At 42.2% G+C, this 17,936-nt stretch overlaps 1 protein-coding gene across 3 annotated transcripts in view; it reads left to right on the plus strand.

The window, feature by feature from the left end:
- Window positions 1-3,006: 3,006 nt before the first annotated feature.
- The window catches only part of dync2i1 (dynein 2 intermediate chain 1), a 60,504-nt gene continuing 45,574 nt past the window's right edge, over window positions 3,007-17,936 (plus strand). For all 3 annotated transcript variants that reach the window (XM_078424955.1, XM_078424963.1, XM_078424969.1), the window contains exons 1-6: window positions 3,007-3,110; window positions 6,857-6,910; window positions 9,035-9,539; window positions 12,179-12,267; window positions 15,259-15,621; window positions 17,688-17,758. In XM_078424955.1, coding sequence (XP_078281081.1) covers window positions 3,096-3,110; window positions 6,857-6,910; window positions 9,035-9,539; window positions 12,179-12,267; window positions 15,259-15,621; window positions 17,688-17,758 — 1,097 coding nt within the window. In that variant the 5' untranslated portion in view covers window positions 3,007-3,095. The remainder of the gene's footprint in view (window positions 3,111-6,856; window positions 6,911-9,034; window positions 9,540-12,178; window positions 12,268-15,258; window positions 15,622-17,687; window positions 17,759-17,936) is intronic.

Raw genomic sequence — 17,936 nt, forward strand, 5'->3', positions numbered from 1 at the left:
TTTTCATGTTTTACTAGCAGGGAAGAAGCTGTTTCTGAATCTTTCAAGCCTTTGTAACCTCTACCCTAATGGAGAAAAGAGAACAGAAAATGACTGAGTTATAAGTGGTTCTTGTGGTCCTTAATCATGTTGGCTGCTTTCCAGAGGCTGTGTAACATGTGGATTGAATCAATTGGGGGTGTGGCTGTGGAGGAGGGGGGGAGGAAGAGATGTTAGTTTGCTAATCATAACTCTCTGCAATTTCTTGCTGGCTTGGGCAGAATAGTTGCCAATTCAAACTGTCATGCAACCCAATAGGATGCTTCAATTGTCTGTAGACATTGGAAAGAGTAATTGGAGACAAGTCAAATTTCCTGAGCCTTTTGATGAAGTAGAGGTGTTGGTGTGCTTTCTTGGCCATAGCATCAATGTGGTTGGACCAGGGCTAATTGTTGGTGTTATGTACACTTCGCATTTTGAAGCTCTCGACTATCTCAAGGAAGCATGATTGATCCCCCCCTCTATAATCTCTATATCATGACTGCGTAGCCAAACACAGCTCCAAATTCGCCAATGTTACCAGCTTTGTTGGATGATTAGAAGCGTACAATGTTAAATCAGAGTACATCAAAAATCTGGTTGAAGGTTGCCAGAACACCAATCTTGCTTGTAATGTTTAAAGTTAAAGAGTTGATTGTTAACTTCAGGAAGGGAATGTTGGGGATCCATGAATGTGTGTTCATTGGCAAGAATGCAGTGGAGAGACTCAACAGCTTCAAGTTCCTGGATGTGAACATCTCAGATGATCTGTCCTGGTCCCAGCACATTGATGCAGACATAAAGAAAGGAAACTGCTCCAGTAGACCGTGTGGGGGTGGACCAGACTTTGGAAATGGCACCAAAACATGGCAGCGCCTGCATGTGTAAATATGCAAAAAGAATTTCACTATGCAGTTGCACATGTGACAAATAAAGCACCATTTAACCACTGAAAGAAAGATCATCAACGCCTCTAATTCCTCAGACATTTGGGGAGAATCGGCAAGCCACTGAATGGTCTTCAAATATCGACAGGTGGAAATAATAGTAACTGGTTGCATCGTGGTCTGGTGTGGAAATTTAAATGCCCAAGAACAGAAGGGGTTGCAGAAAGAGATGGACATTGCCCGGTCCATCACAGGTACCCACTTCCTCACCAATTAAGGGATTTATAGGAAACACTGGCTCAGGAAGACTAATAAAAAGATCCACGCCGCCTTGGCTATGCTGTAATTTAACTGTTACGATTGGGAAGCAGGTACAGGTCTGAAAACTGTTATCTCCAAGTTCACGAACCATCAGGCTCTTGAAACAGACTGCACAACCCTAACTACAACCCTACCTCAGTACCAAACTACTGTGACTTTATATAGGTTGCACTAGGCACTTTGGCTTGCATTATCATAGCATGGTTATCTAACATAACTAAGAATTTATTGTATTATTGTTTATTGTATATTTATTTGTTGTGTTGTTGCATTAACATGTCAGTAAAGCTACAGCGTAAGAATGTCATTGTTCCATTCCCTGTGCATATGACAATTAAACACTCTTGACTCTTGAAGTTATTGTTTTGTTTCAGCTATTGACTTGTTTAAGTTAGTTCAACTCATCAGGTTAACTCAGCATCTCTGGAGACATGGCTAGGTGATATTTTGGGTTGGGACCATTTAAAGGGTCATTAAGCATCTCTGGAGGACATGGATAGGCGATTTTTCAGGCTGGGACCTTTCTTCAGACCTTGAAGAGTCCAGATCCGAAAGATCGTCCGGCAATGTCCTCCAGAGATGCTGCCTGACCCTCCGAGTTACTCCAGCACTGTCATCTGCAGCTCCTTGCATCTGTTATTGTTTAAGTGTCTGGATATTGTTGTCAGTTGATTATGAGAGTGTAGAGAAGATGTACGAAGATGTTGTCAGGACTTGAGGACCTGAGCTATAGGAAGGGATTAGGCAAGCTAGGACTTTATTCCTTAGAGCACCGGAGACTCAGGGCTAATCTAATAAAGGTGTATAAAATCATGAGGGGAATAGAAAGGGTGAATGTGCAGTCTTTTACCCAGGGTAGGGGAATCAAGAACCAGAGGACATAGGTTTAACGTGAGAGAGGAAAGATCTAATAGGAACTTGAGGGGCAACTTTTTCACTCAGAGGGTAGTGGGTATGAAATGAGTTATCGGAGTGGTAGTTGGGACAAGTAATTTAAAATTCGGTTTAATCTACAGTTTCTTCGTACTGCATTTAAAAGAACACTTGGACAGGTACATGGATAGGAAAGCTTTCGAGGGGTGTGGGTCAAATGGGACTGGGTTAGATGCGATATAGTGGTTGGCAGGGACGAGTTGGGCCGATAGGTCTGATTCCGTGCTAAATTACTCTATAATTGTGCACATTACCTCCACAGTGTCTATGTAGCGAGGGTGACTTGCATCAAAAGCACATTGCTTTGGTGACAGCGCCACAAGCAGCTGGAGCTTGGCATCAAAGATACTAGAGGGACAAGATGGACCACTCCGTTGAAATCGCCTATACTGAAGTGTCGTACACAAAGGAGCCATTTTAGTAGGCAAAACCCGCCGTTCGTTATGCCTCTCGCAGTGTAATCAGTGTTTTAGGGGAACAGTTTTGTGTAATTATACCATAAAAATGCAGAATATATCTCATCTATCAATTCAGAGATTTTTGTTATTTTTCTTTATAAATGTTTCTGCAAGTTTCTGCCTACTAAAATGGCGCCTTGAGGTACTACGGCTTTTAGGGTCGAGTGGTCTATCTTGTTCCTCTAGTATCTTTGCTTGACATGCCATAAATCCCTGGCAGGGGTGCATGCTCCGGCCTGCTGACGTCGTGGTGCGGGGGTGGGGGGGAAGGGTAAATGCTCCATTGCCATGGGAACAGACCCAGCCCCGCCTGGTCGCCATGGTTGCGGCCGCCCCTCGCGCGGTTGCCATCGTTTCCACCTGACCTGACGCATGCGCCCTTTGAACAGCGCAAATCCTCGACCTCACCAAGATGGCGGCCGCCCGGTAACCAGGGAGCCGCGTTGGAGCCTTAGTAACGCGGGCCGCGGCTCGCACCATGAAGCCGAGCAAGGTAAGAGGAGCGTGTGGGAAGGAACCGCAGATGCTGGTTTACACCGAAGATAGACACAAAATGCTGGAGTCCGAAGAAGGGTCTCGATCCGACGCGTCCCCACATTCCTTCTCTCCAGAGTCGCTGCCTGGCCCGCTGCGCCACTCCAATATTTTGTGTCCATCTTGAGGCAGATCTGAAAGTGGGGAAAGTCCGCCGGCGAATCTGAACGGTGGTAGCGAAGAAGGTCGGGATTGAGGGAGAGACGGTGGCGGGAGCGATCCTCGGCTGGCGGCTTTGACCTTTTATAAACCAGCAGCTGGCGTTGCTTGCATCCACGTCTGACTCTAATCTCCTTCCCTGAATAAATGTCCAGCAGTAACCGGCATGAGGTCAGGCTCGTTCCCCCTCTCTCTCTCTCTCTCTCTCTCTCTGTGCAAGACTGGACTCGACGACCCAACTACAGAATGAGACATTGCACAGTCCCGTCAAGTGAGTGCGTCGCGCAATGACAGCACCCACAAAGACCAGTCTCTTTAGAAACATAGACAATAGGTGCAGGAGTAGGCCATTCGGCCCTTCGAACCTGCACCGCCATTCAATATGATCATGGCTGATCATCCAAAATCAGTACCCCGTTCCTGCTTTCTCCCCATATCCCTTGATTCCGTTAGCCATTAGAGCTATATCTAACTCTTTCTTGAATACATCCAGTGAATTGGCCTCCACTGCCTTCTGTGGCAAAGAATCCCACAGATTCACAACTCTCTGGGTGATAAAGTGTTTCTTCATCTCAGTCCTAAATGGCCTACCCCTTATTCTTAAACTGTGACCCCTGGTTCTGGACTCCCCCAACATCGGAAACATTTTTCCTGCATCTAGCCTGTTCAATCTCTTAAGAATTTTATATGTTTCTATAAGATCCCCTATCATCCTAAATTCCAGTGACTATAAGCCCAGTTGACCAATTCTCCATCATATGTCAGTCCCACCATCCCGGGAATTAACCTGGAGAACCTACGCTGCATCCCCTCAATGGAAAGAATGTCCTTCCTCAAATTAGGAGACCAAAACGGCACACAACACTCCGGGTGTGGTCTCACCAGGGCCCTATACAACTGCAGTAGGACCACCTTGCTCTAATACTCAAATCCTCTAGCTATGAAGGCCAACATGCCATTTGCTTTCTTCACTGCCTGCTGTACCTGCATGCTTACTTTCAGTGACTGATGTACAAGGACACCCAGGTCTTGTTGCACCTCCCCTTTTCCTAATCTGACACTATTCAGATAATAGACACGAAAAGCTGGTAACTCAGCGGAACAGGCAGCATCTCTGGAGAGAAGGAATGGGTGATGTTTCGAGTCGAGACCCTTCTTCAGAAGAAGGGTCTCGACCTGAAACGTCACCATTCCTTCTCTCCAGAGACGCTGCTCGGCCTGCTGAGTTACTCCAGCTTTTTGTGCCTATCTTCGGTTTAAACCATCATTTACAGTTTCTTCTTACACCACTCAGATATTAATCTGCCTTCTTGTTCTTGCCACCAAAGTGGATAACCTCACATTTATCCACATTATACTGCATCTGACCACTCACCCAACCTATCCAAGTCACCGTGCAGCCTCATAGCATCCTCCTCGCAGCTCACACTGCCACCCAGCTATGTGTCATCCAAGTACAGAATACCGACCAAGGTGTCCCACCTACACTAGTCCCACCTGCCTATTTGGGCCATATTCAGTTGCCCAGCTGTTATCAGGCAAGTGAACCTTCCTATCATAACTAGAGTACACTCCTGAACTACTATCTACCTCATTGGTGACCCTTGGACTATCTTTGATCGGACTTTACTGGCTTTACCTTGTATTAAACGTTATTCCCTTATCATGTATCTGTACACTGTGAATGGCTCAATTATAACCATGACTGGTGACTGGTCAGCATGCAACAAAAGCTTTCCACGATAACTCGGTACACATGACAATAAACGAAACCGATATGCCTCTAAACTTTTCCTGTCCATGTATCTGTCCAAAGTCTTTTAAATGTTGTTATAGTACCTGCCTCTATCTCCTCTGGCAGCTCATTCCATGTATCCACCAGCCACCCTTTGTGTGAAAAGGTTGCTCCTCAGATTCCTATTAAATCCTTCCCATCTCACCATACGTTTATGTCCTCTGCTTCTTGATTTCCATACTCTGGATAAAAAGACTCTGTGCATCTACCATATCTATTCCTCTCGTGATCTTGTGCACCTCTATAAGATCACCCCTCATTCTCCTGCACTCTTAAGAAATAAAGTCATAGTCTGCCAAACCTCTCCATGCCGCTCTGGCCCTCAAGTCCTGGCAACATCCTCCTAAATCTTCTCTGTACTCTTTTCAGGTTAGCAACATCTTTTCCATAAGGTCGATAATGTTCCAGATGTTGTTCAGTAGGAAACAACCGTGGAAGTTAGTGTCCGAAATGAAATATTGGCAATGCTGGAATAATACAGAATTAACTACACAAGTAATTACTTTCATTAGTGATTGGAAGTGTAGCTGGATTGTTGGAACGAGTGCCAGTGATCATAATTCATTTAGATTCAGCATGTTTGCGGAAAAGGACAAAAATAACATTTCTAAATTAGCGGAAGGCCAACTTTACTGGACTGAGCAATGATAGTTATCTGGAAGTAGCTGGTTGCAGCAATAGAACACATTCAATGGGTTCATTGTAAACCACAAAGGAAAAGAATAGGACTTCCAAATCGCAACTCCAGGTTGTCACGTGTATCTCCAATGCATCGTTAAGATGATCGAAAAAACCCATCATGTTCAGCACAGGCATGAAGGACCTGTACTATATTCTAAAAGCTGCCCAAGCAGAATATGAAGTTCCGCTTCATAATAGCCACAATAACCATGATTTCTGGAACTTATTTAATTAACTTGGTTAGATGGGAGCAATTTCTACTTTCTTTTGCTTGCTTCATTATTTAGGAAAACTACCAATTGGATTTTGAAAGATTCCAGTTTTTATAAAAAGGGATTAAAAATAAAACAGTCTTGCAGAGAGAGGGAAGTTTAGTGTACACCAAGGTGTGTTGGGAGATGTGGCAAGGAATGATTTGACACAGCTGAGACAAAGTAAATTGTTGCATTAAAAATTAACCAAAAGCAGAGTGATATTTTTGCAGTAATTACCACATGCAGAGCAAAGCATAATGATTGCCAAATCCATTCTGGTGGTTTGTTCCCCTGCTTAGTGTATGAAACATTTGATTGTGTTGCCTTCGCAATAATAATAAAACATCTATTTACTGTGAGTTGCCTGGAGTGCCTACCATTCTCTAAGTTGACAGAATACTTGAAGAATGTGGCCAAAGACAAATCTCTGCTGTATATAGTCTGCTCTGAGTTGATAATCTGAAGAAGGGTCCTGACCCGGAACATTGTCTGTCCATTCCCTCCATAGACCTCTTGCCTGCTGGTCACTATAGATTTTGATCTGTTTTTCAAATTAAGATTGATCTGTTCTGCATTCAAATATAAGTAACACTCAACAGAGATAAGTTAAGTGATGTAATTTTCCAGAAATATTTAGATATAATGTACAATTGAATAGATAAATACCTCATGTAGATAACAATATATCTGTGTATACAGTGGTGGTTTGTGTAAATAAGAAAATTAATTTGGCCAGTTTTTAGTTTTATGTTTTTGGAATCTTGAGTGTTTTATTATCTCGCTACTTAAACGTGTTCAATTTTATTTTCATTTTAGGGGAAAACCAAAGAAGATACCTGGAAAACAGAGGAATTGCTCAAGCATATTAAAGTAATTGCTTTTATTTTCAAAATAAAGTGCAAACATATTCTAGTAACAATAGCAGAAATTACTGTACTTTAGCCAGTTTCACAAGGCAATTCAAACAAATAGATATACATATATTGCCTTTCCTGGCTCAATACTAGATACGAATGGTGCATCAACTCAGTAGGATTAAGCTCCACTGCCACAGTGAGAGTTCAATTGCTTTGGCATTTAACTTCCAGCAAGTTCCCAACTTCTGCCTTGCAGGAAGAATGTGTGGAAATTAGAAATGCTGTGACCAATACAGTGTAGTTAGCCAGCGCATCTCCACTGAATCACTGCGGGTCATCAGCAAGATCTGGTCCCTAAATCTCATAGAAACATAGAAAATAGGTGCAGGAGTAGGCCATTCGGCTCTTCGAGCCTGCACCGCCATTCAATATGATCATGGCTGATCATCCAGCTCAGTAACCTGTACCTGCCTTCTCTCCATACCCCCTGATCCCTTTAGCCACAAGGGCCACATCTAACTCCCTCTTAAATATAGCCAGTGAACTGGCCTCAACTACCTTCTGTGGCAGAGAATTCCACAGATTCACCACTCTGTGTGAAGAAATGTTTTCGCATCTCGGTCCTAAAAGACTTCCCCCTTATCCTTAAGCTGTGACCCCTGGTTCTGGACGTCCCCAACATCGGGAACAATCTTCTCACATCTAGTCTCTCCAACCCCTTAAGAATTTTATATGTTTCTACAAGATCCCCCCTCAGTCTTCTAAATTCCAGCGAGTATAAGCCTAGTCTATCCAGTCTTTCTTCATATGAAAGTCCTGCCATCCCAGGGATCAATCTGGTGAACCTTCTCTGTACTCCCTCTAAGGCTAGAATGTCTTTCCTCAGATTAGGAGACCAAAACTGTACACAATACTCCAGGTGCGGTCTCACCAAGGCCCTGTACAACTGCAGCAGAACCTCCCTGCTTCTATACTCAAATCCTCTTGCTATGAATGCTAACATACCATTCGCTTTCTTCACTACCTGCTGCACCTGCACGCTTGCTTTCAATGACTGGTGCACCATGACACCCAGGTCACGTTGCATCTCCCCTTTTCCTAATTGGCCACCATTCAGGTAATACTCTGCTTTCCTGTTCTTGCCGCCAAAGTGAATAACCTCACATTTATCCACATTATATTGCATCTGCCATGCATTTGCCCACTCGCCTAATCTATCCAAGTCACTCTGCAGCCTCCTAGCATCCTCCTCGCATCTAACACTGCCACCCAGCTTCGTGTCATCCGCAAACTTAGAGATGTTGCATTCAATTCCCTCGTCCAAATCATTAATAAATATTGTAAATAACTGGGGTCCCAGCACTGAGCCTTGCGGTACCCCACTAGTCACAGCCTGCCATTCCGAAAAGGACCCATTTATTCCTACTCTTTGCTTCCTGTCCGCCAACCAATTCTCTATCCACACACTGCTTTCAGTGGAAACCCGTTGCATGCATATAAACCAGTAATTTTCCTCTACTACAACACCAACTACACTTCAAAAGTTTTAAAATTCTTGTAAAGAACTTTGGGATATTTTGAATGAAATGTGGAAGATGTTATATAAATGCAAGTTTTTAAATTCTTATTTCGAGCAGACATTTAATTTCTCAGTAAATTGTACATCCAGTACAGTACAGCCAGTTCGGTTCTCGTGGTCATCCCGCTGTCTGCCCTTAAAGATGGCGGCACAATGGTGCAGCTGGTACAGCTACTGCTCACAGTGCCAGAGCCTCGCGTTCAATCCTGACCTTGGGTGCTGTCTGTATGGCGTTTGCACATTCTCTCTGAGACTGCATGGGTTCCTCCAGATACTCCAGTTTCCTCCCATATCCCGAAGATGTGTGGGTTTGTAGGTTAATTGGCCTCTCTGACTTTCCCCTAATGTTTAGGGATTCAAAAGTGGGATAACAGAACTAGTGTGAACGGGAGATCGATGGTTGGTGTGGACTTGGTGCACTGAAGGGCCTGTTTCCAAGTTGTGTCTCTAAACTAACCAAAACTAAATCACAGTCTACTTTTGAACAAAATTCTGCCTGGCTTTACAAGCACCCTTTTCATCAACAACTCCCATTTTTAATTTCTCTCTTTTCTTCAGGCTGCCCATGGAGATCATCCAGATGACAGTGAGAAAAAGAGCAAACTAAAGAAAAAACATAAAGAGGAGGAAGAGTCTGAAGAGCGTTTACATAGACAACGGGACCGAGATAGGCAAAGGGATCGCGATAGACAAAGAGATCGAGATAATGACAAAGTGAGAAGCAAAGCAAAGGAGAGTGATGGAGACCGTGATAGAGACCTGGAACATGAAAAAGTGCACAAAAAAGTTAAGAACGAAGAAAGAGATAAAGACAGAGGAAACAAAAAAGAAAGTGAGAAACGGAAAGACAGGGATAGAGACAAAGAGTCAGGCCACAAAGTTCGTGATGATAACGAAAAGGATTTTAACCGAGAGAGTTCTACAAAGCGGCGGCATGAATCTGAGAAGCATAAAGATAAAGAAAGAGATAGGAGAAAAGAACAAGACAAGCACCGAGAAATTGGGAAAGAAATTGATGGGATTGGTGACCAGCGACTGAGACATCGGCAGAAGAAGGAGAAAGGTAGATGTATGTTTAATATGGAAAGTTAATGAAAATTAAAGGTAATGTACTTTCCATTTTAAAAACAATCTGCATTTTTCACCTTGTTCCAACATGATAATTTCCTGCCTCACTTTTGGTTCAACCAACTATTATTGATGGAGGTAATTCTGCTTTTCTCAGGTAGTTTGTCTAGAAGGATCCTCAGGTTGCCCATTGCTGCATTCTTTTAGTTCCTGACAAAGTTGTGTCTTCCATCATTCTGCTAAACCAAACCAAGTGATCAATAATATGGAAAGACTATCTTTTCAATATCAGCCTGCAAATTTACAGTTGCTGGTTTCAGGTCAAAAGGTCATAATTGATAGTAAAATTAGGCCATTCGGCCTATTCCAGCATTCAATCATGGCTGATCTCTCGCTCCTCACTCCATTTCTCCAGCCTTCACCCCATAACCTCTGATCCCTGTACTAATCAAAAATCTATCTTTCCCTGCCTTAAAAATATCCACTAACTTGGCCTCTACAGCCTTTTGTGGCAAATAATTCCACATTAAAGCACTAGATTAAATTTCCTGTTGTAATAATTTAACAGTCATTAACTTTTTTCATGTTTTATTTGCATTCTGCAAAAATATTTTTTCAGGTATATTTTTATCACGAGTGAATAATCCAAAATTACAATTATTTGCAAAATAAACATTGAACATTTTACTACTAATATATGTGCTTTATGTTTTCCTCTATTAAACTGAATATCCCCGATTCTTTTAAATGATATTAAATAACCAGTTTATTATACAATTCTAAGCTGCCCAGGCAATTTTACCATCTTTTCAAGCATGATGTCATCTGTGCATTTTGACCATTTAATTGAATTTCTTAACCATATCACTCACGTAAATTTGAATTGGATACATTGATCCCTGTAATATGGCATTCATTATATTCTTAACACCACCAATACATTCTCTTCTCTTTTTATTACCTTTCAACCAATTTATTACCCTGGATAATCATGACTTTGAATTTAATGAGGCTACTTCCAAAATACCTTTTAGAAGTCCAGATATGAGATGTCCATTTTTAGTTTAGCTTGAGATACAGTGTGGAAACAAGCTCTTTGGCCCACCATGTCTGCGCTCACCACAGATCACCCATGCACTAGTTCTATCCTAGACACAAAGGACAATATATAGAGGCCAATGAACCTACAAACTTGCACGTCTTTGGATTGTGGGAGGAAACCGGAGCACCCGGAGAAAACCCACATGGTCACAGGGAGAACATGCAAACTCCATACAGACAACACCCAAAGTCATTATCGGACCCGGGTCTCTGACACAATCAGGCAGCAGCTCTACCCCTGCTTCTTTGTCATGGTGTTCCTTTGAAGGATGGCATTTTTTAGATTTAGAGATGCAGCGCGGAAACAGGCCCTTAGTCCATGCCGCCCAGCGATCCCCGCACATTAACATTATCCTACACACACTAGGGACTATTTTTTTACATATTACCCAGTCAATTAACCTACATACCTGTACGTCTTTGGAGTGTGGGAGGAAACCGAAGATCTCAGAGAAAACCCACGCAGGTCACGGGGAGAACGTACAAACTCCGTACAGATGGCGCCCGTAGTCAGGATCGAACCTGAGTCTCCGGCGCTGCATTCGCTGTAAGGCAGCAACTCTACCGCTGCGCCGCTGCGCCACCGTGCCATGGTGGTGCAGCAGTAGAGTGGCTGCTTTACAGCGCCAGTGACCCCAGTTTGATCATGACTACGGGTCTGTTTGTACGTTCTCTACATGACCGCGTGGGTTTTCCCCGGGTGCTCCGGTTTCCTTCCACACTCCAAAGACGTATAGTTCTGTAGGTTAATTGGCTTTGGTAAATATTGTAAATTGTTCCTAGTGTGTAGGATAGTGCTAATGTACTGGTCGGGATTGCTGGTCGGCAAGGATTCGGTGGGCCGAAGGGCCTGTTTCCGTGCTGTATCTCTAAACTATACTAAACTATGCAAATTCTTCCCCCTCACAGATGCTGCATGTCTTGCTGAATTCCTCCAACAGTTTGCTTTTGCACCAAAGTACAACATCTGCCATCTCTTGTTTGCAAAGATCTCTATCTAGGCACCTGTCATTTCTTTTCTTGCCTCTATCAATAACTTGGAAACTGAACCACTTTAATGTTCTTTGGGAGACCCAATATCCCCTACCCAATATCTACTTCTCTTTGATATTAGTAGGTCCTAGGATATCAGCATATCTGAAGATGTCGATCCGAAACGTCACCTAACCATGTTCACCAGAGATGCTGCCTGGCCTGCTGAGTTATTCCAGGACTTTGTGTCCTTTAGCATACCCCTCCCTGATTTCACTACCCTAAATGGATATTGTGCTTTACGATGTAAAATTTAGTTAAATCTTCAGATTAAATGAACTTTAAAAAAATTACTGTGCTTATTTTTCCTGATAGCTGTTATACGCCATATGATTTTAGTCTATGCTATCTTACTTTCAGGAATTTTTTGTGCAATTTGCATTTTGAGGCATTGTTACTTAAGTGTTGAGGTAAATCTATCCCCTATTTAATGTATCAACTAAAATAATACTGTTCAGTTGCATGAAAAAGTTGGAATTATAGTGTCCATCTGTGTTTCAGGGAATTTGGAATTGTCGAAAGATGATAAATATGAAGAAAAAGAAAGAAAACACCGTGAACGAAAAGAAAAGGAAGGAAGAAACACTGAAGTGAGCATGTGCTTTTTGTCTCATTTTTTAATAATTTATTTTTACCTTTGTTCTGGTATTCTCTCTTCAAGGAGTATTAGCCATTCCTTGACTACCAGATTATTTTCAGCCTTTGCTAAAGTTACCATCATGTTAGAAAAAAACATATGATAAAGCCTTGGTGGTGAAGATAAGATGGATGCGGAGTTTGGGCTCACTTGTCTTCAGTTGGACTCGCGTGCCATGTCTCCCTCGTACAAGTTCACTGTTAATGCTCTTGCTTTTTGTAGCTGTTGTGCACAGCTCGTGTCATTGAGGCCTTGTGCACTAAGGCCCTGTCACTGGATCCTCTTGAAGGCCTTCAAATTGCTTGTGCTGCATAAAGGCTTTTTCCACTGCCTTTAAATGTTTCTGATGATCAGTGACATTGAGACAATGAAGATACATTTAAAGGAATAAAAAATTGTTAGTCACAGCACAGGCAACTGATAAATTAATTGAAATTATAGTTATTGTTAAATTTCTTTGAAATCGAAAGAAAAATTCATACGGAATTTCTTAGCTTTGTAATGCAAACTGTGCCCTGATAGATGCATCAAATGTAAAATCGAAGGGTCAGATGCAATGTGTGACTGGTTCCTCAGCTTAGTAAAATGTTATGGACAGAGTGCCATAAGGAAAGAATAGCAGATCATATATGCCTGGATCTGATCACTAGTACATTCCGTACGCAGTCACACAAATCCAGAATGCGATGACCCGTCCAATGCAAATAGGTAACGTTCTGTCCGGAACTACGTTTTCCTTCAACAGAGTCTCAATAACTTTTCCACTACTGATGTAAGGCTTGCCCGACTGTTCTTCCTGGCTTATCCCTGCTGCCCTTCTTAAATAAAGGCACAAGATTAACCATTCTCTGTAGCTCACTTGTGGCTAACACATCGAGGTCATCCCACTGTCTGCCTTTAAAGATGGCAGCACAATCGCGCAACTGGTACAGCTACTACTCACAGTGCCAGAGGCCCGTGTTCAGCTCTGACCTTACTGACTCATAAGGGGACCTACTCTCCCTAGGTACCCTTTTACTTTTATACAAATTTAATCTTTTTGGATTTAAAAAAATATTATGTGCCAGGGACATTGCAAGACTTCACTCTCCTAATTCCGTTCTTGCAAACTCCTCCATCTCTTATAATCCTCAAGGGATTCATTTGTTCCTGCTGCCCCTAAAGGCCTGCTCCTTTTTCTTGACCAGATCCTCGACAGCCCTGGTCAACCAAGCTTCTGTCAGTCTGAAGAAGGGTCTCGACCCGAAACGTCACCCATTCCTTCTCTCCCGAGATGCTGCCTGACCTGCTGAGTTACTCCAGCATTTTGTGAATAAAAAGCTTCTGTAATGTTGTCAGGCTTGCCCTTCATTCCAATATGAACGTGCTAGCCCCAAACTCTTCCAATCTCATTTTTAAATGTCTCCCACTTGCCAGACATCCATTTACCTACACGCAGCCTCTCCTAATCAACTTTTAGGAATTTCTATCTGATGTAATGAAATTTATCTTTCCCCAAATTTCAGACTTCAACTTGAGGACCAATCCTATCATTTTCCACGACTGTCTCAAAATTAACAGAATTAAGATCACTGGCCCCAAAGTACTCTCTTACTGAAACATCAACCACTTGCTCAGCCTCATTTTCTAAAAGGAGGTCAGCCAGAGACCCTTCTCATATGCCATCTACGCATTTCTTCAGAAAACTTTCCTGGATACACTTAACAAATTCTGCCCCATCCGATCCCTTAGAACTTATGCAATCCTAGTCAATATTAGACAATTAAAATCTCCAGTATCCTGTATGCCTTCCTAACCATAGACAGACACAAAATCCTGGAGTAACTCAGCGGGTCAGGCAGCATCTCTGGAGAAAAGGAATAGGTGACTTTTCAGGTCAGAACCCTACGTCAGACTGAAAGATAGAGATCCCATCAATCTCCTCCGTTGAGTCCCATAATATTTGAAGATACACCTGGTGATGTTCTAGGGATTTATCCACCTAAATGTGCTTCGCACCCTCCCATTTCCTCCTCCATCAGGACTATTCATGGTTCTAGCCTCGTATGTCCCCAAACTACATCACCTCACATTTGTCTGGATTAAACTCCATCATCCATTAATTGGGCTATCTCACCAAAAATATTGATATCTCTCTGCAACCTAAATCTACCTTCCACACTATCAACAACTCTGCCAATCTTCGTGTCTTCTGCGAACTTACTGATCATGCCTCCCACGACAATATCTAAATCATTCATGTATATTACAATTCATCAGGTCATTGACATATATTACAAATTATCGAGTCATTCACCTGTTTCACAAACAGTCAAGTCATTCACATATTCCCATTCCTTCTCTCCAGAGATGCTGCCTGCCCCCACTGAGTTACTCCAGCATTTTGTGTCTACCTTCAAGTCATTCACATACATTTCAAACCTTCGACTCGTGTATATCACAAACTATCAAGTTATTCACATATATTACAGACTGTCGGGTCATTCATGTATTTTACAAACAATCGAGTCATTCACGTATATGATAAACTGTCAAGACATTCATGTATATTACAAACCGATCTTTGTATAATAGCAGATCTTTATTATATTAAAGATTGATCTTCTGGCAGTAAATATTGTTCTACAAATTTCTTTGTTTTGTAATTAGTTTTTTGATGAAGATTGCAGTAAAGTTTAAAAGATCTGTTTGCTCCACTTGATTGTAATCAAAGATCTATTGTATCTTAATGTTGCTGACTGGAGTAACAGTCATTGCACCAAAACGAGAGATGAAAGTGCAATGAAAACACTGTGTATTAACAAACATTTGTGTAACAACTTAAATACTCCTTTGGATTTGCAAAGGTGCTGAATGTTTATTTTAATAAATGAAAACAGTTGCTCAGTTTTTCTACTAATTAAATGAACAGTGCACTGTGAAAAACGTGTTTATATACTGACAGGGTAATGAAGAAGGCAAAGAGAAGAAAAGAAGATCTTCTGATTTAAAAGATGATGATTTCGAGAGCCGACGTAAGGAGCATGGACTTCGTGATGCACATCGTGAAAAGAGATATAGGGACAAACGTGAGCCTGGTCTGGAGGCCAAGGCTGAGGACGTGGAAAGGAAGCAAAGAGAGAGAAAAGGCAAAGAGTCCAAAGAAGATAAGAGAAAGCATCAAAATAAAGATTTTAAAGGTCCTGATCGGGAGCGGGAACACAAGGAGAAAGAAAAAAAAGATTGGGAAAGACGGGAAGATCGAGAGCGAAAACACAAATATAAGAAGGGAAGGGAAGAGCACGAAAAACAAGGAGAAACTAATAAGGTTAGTCTTTTTTAAATTATTCGTATTGTTTTCTAAAATTTATTCTTTGAAATATAGAATTAGGGTTGTCTGAATTTGTGGTATTTTACATAGAATTACCAAATACATCAAACATATGATTTATGCAGGTGGCAATATTTGGAAATCTAACTTGGGTGTAGATCAAACCTAAATTGAGCACATTTCCATTTATCATTCTTAATTTAATTGTCTTTTTAAATGAGGTTTCCATAAAGGGCCATATCCAAATTTTAACTTTAGGGTCAACTCGGAAGTTAAGAAAGAAAGACTGAGCCCTCAAGCAAGTATCAAATAAATAGTGTGAGCAACATTTGTAAGCACAGGCCTTATCTAGCTAATTGGATTTTTGGAGAGGCCTATGGATGATAATTAGGGATGTGATCAGAATGCATTTGTTAATTTCTCACCCGAGATTATTCTAACATTGAATGGGGATGAAACTGGAGGTAACCTTTAGACATGGACGTAATTCAGTGAGGAGATGGAAAATGGAGTAGTTAAATAGAGATTTATCCGATTGTCGAATATTACAAGTAATGCTTGTCAGAGATCTGAACGATTTATAGCTTTTTAATCAAATATATTTATGACCTGGATGAAGGTTTGGAGAGTTGTGTGCAAATTTCTAGGTGACATCATTAGATGACAGTTGAACAGGCAATCAGATGGACAGGGCAGAGAAGGATATGGACTGGATGCAAATGGGATTAGAGGGATGAGAATAGATGGGCAAAATGGTCAGCGTGGACATCGTGGGTCAAAAGGCCTGTTTCTGTGAACTCAATAATGACTCTATAATAGGAGTCCCATGGGCAGTGGGCAGGTTTCATAGACCTGCACGGGAAGGTAGATGCTGCCGCCCCCATGAGTCTCGGGCAGATGAGGCTCGTCAGCCTGGGAAGGCAGTCCATCTAGGAGAGGGAAAACTCTGATCTAAAACCTCCACTGCCTTGTGGCCATATCCAGTCATGGAAACGGCTCCAGGAGTAAACCTCAAGAAAATCCGGAGTCTGAGTCCCGAAGGCAGTTTGTCGTTGTCGACAACCTCGTTCTGGCACCTCCTGTGACAGCGCTGTAACGGCTCTGCTGTTCCTTTGGATCAATCAGCGACGTGGAGAGGGGGGACTTGCTGCATGGGCAACAGCCTGTCCTTCATATGACATCGCCCAGGCTTGCATCCGACCACACATCACTGCAAACCTACACCTAAGGAATAGGAATCCCATCCTGAAGACTTCTGGGGCCCCATACCTGACAATTTTTTGGCTCCAATCCCAAGTCATTGATCTGGCCTGTGCTAGGTGATAAAGTTCTCAAGAATTCCTGGCATTATGTGTAGGAAAGAACTGCAGCTGCTGGTTTAAATCAAAGGTAGACTCAAAATTCTGAGGTAACTCAGCGGGACAGGCAGCATCTCTGCAGAGAAGGAATGGGTGACGTTTCGGGTCGAGACCCTTCTTCCTGGCATTATGTTCAGCAGGCTAAACTGTATTACCAGCTTTTTGGTGTTTCCCAGCTGCTAACCACATGTACTTTTCCCACAGACACATAAATGTTTGCACCCTGGGTGCTTCTTGATTTATTCCATGTAAGTTTTTAGTTTTTTAGTATGGAGATACAGCATGGAAACAGGCCTTTTGGCCTACCGAGTCTGCACTACCGCCCCATTCACACTAGTTCTATATTATCCCATTACTGACAAACTCGGGGGGAATTTACAGGTGCCAATTAACCTACAAACATGCACGTCTTTGGGATGTGGGAGGAAACCAGTGGAAACCCATACGATGACACAGGGAGAAGGTGTAAACACCACACAGACAGAACCCGAGGTCAGGATTAAACCCGGGTCTTCAGCGCTGCAAGGCAGCAGCTCTAACAGTTGTGCCACTGTGCTGCCCTTGCCACAAGCTTCGTAGTTTGAGGAAACCTGTTGTGGATAAACACAAATCTGTTGGTTGCAGATGTCATTCTTTGCCTCTTGGCTAATTATATAAAATGTATTTATATTATTGACTGAGACTCATGGTTATTTTCATTTATAGGAACAGTCTGGCAGAAGGAAAAAGGAACAGAGACATCTGCCTGAATTTACAGACGAAAGCAAATTAAAAGGGTAAATTTCCAGAGTTTTAATCCTGTCAATAACGTCACTTCTTTTTCTTCATTTTCGTGACAAGGCTTATGTTTATTGCTTTCCCTAACTGTCCTTGAGTACGTGATGGTGAGCCTTCTTGAAATGCTGTCACCGATTGTATGAAGGGACACCGTAATGCTGTTGTTTAAAGAATTCC

The sequence above is a fragment of the Rhinoraja longicauda genome, chromosome 2 (assembly GCF_053455715.1).
Source record: "Rhinoraja longicauda isolate Sanriku21f chromosome 2, sRhiLon1.1, whole genome shotgun sequence".
In the NCBI taxonomy this organism is placed as follows: Eukaryota; Metazoa; Chordata; class Chondrichthyes; order Rajiformes; family Arhynchobatidae; genus Rhinoraja; species Rhinoraja longicauda.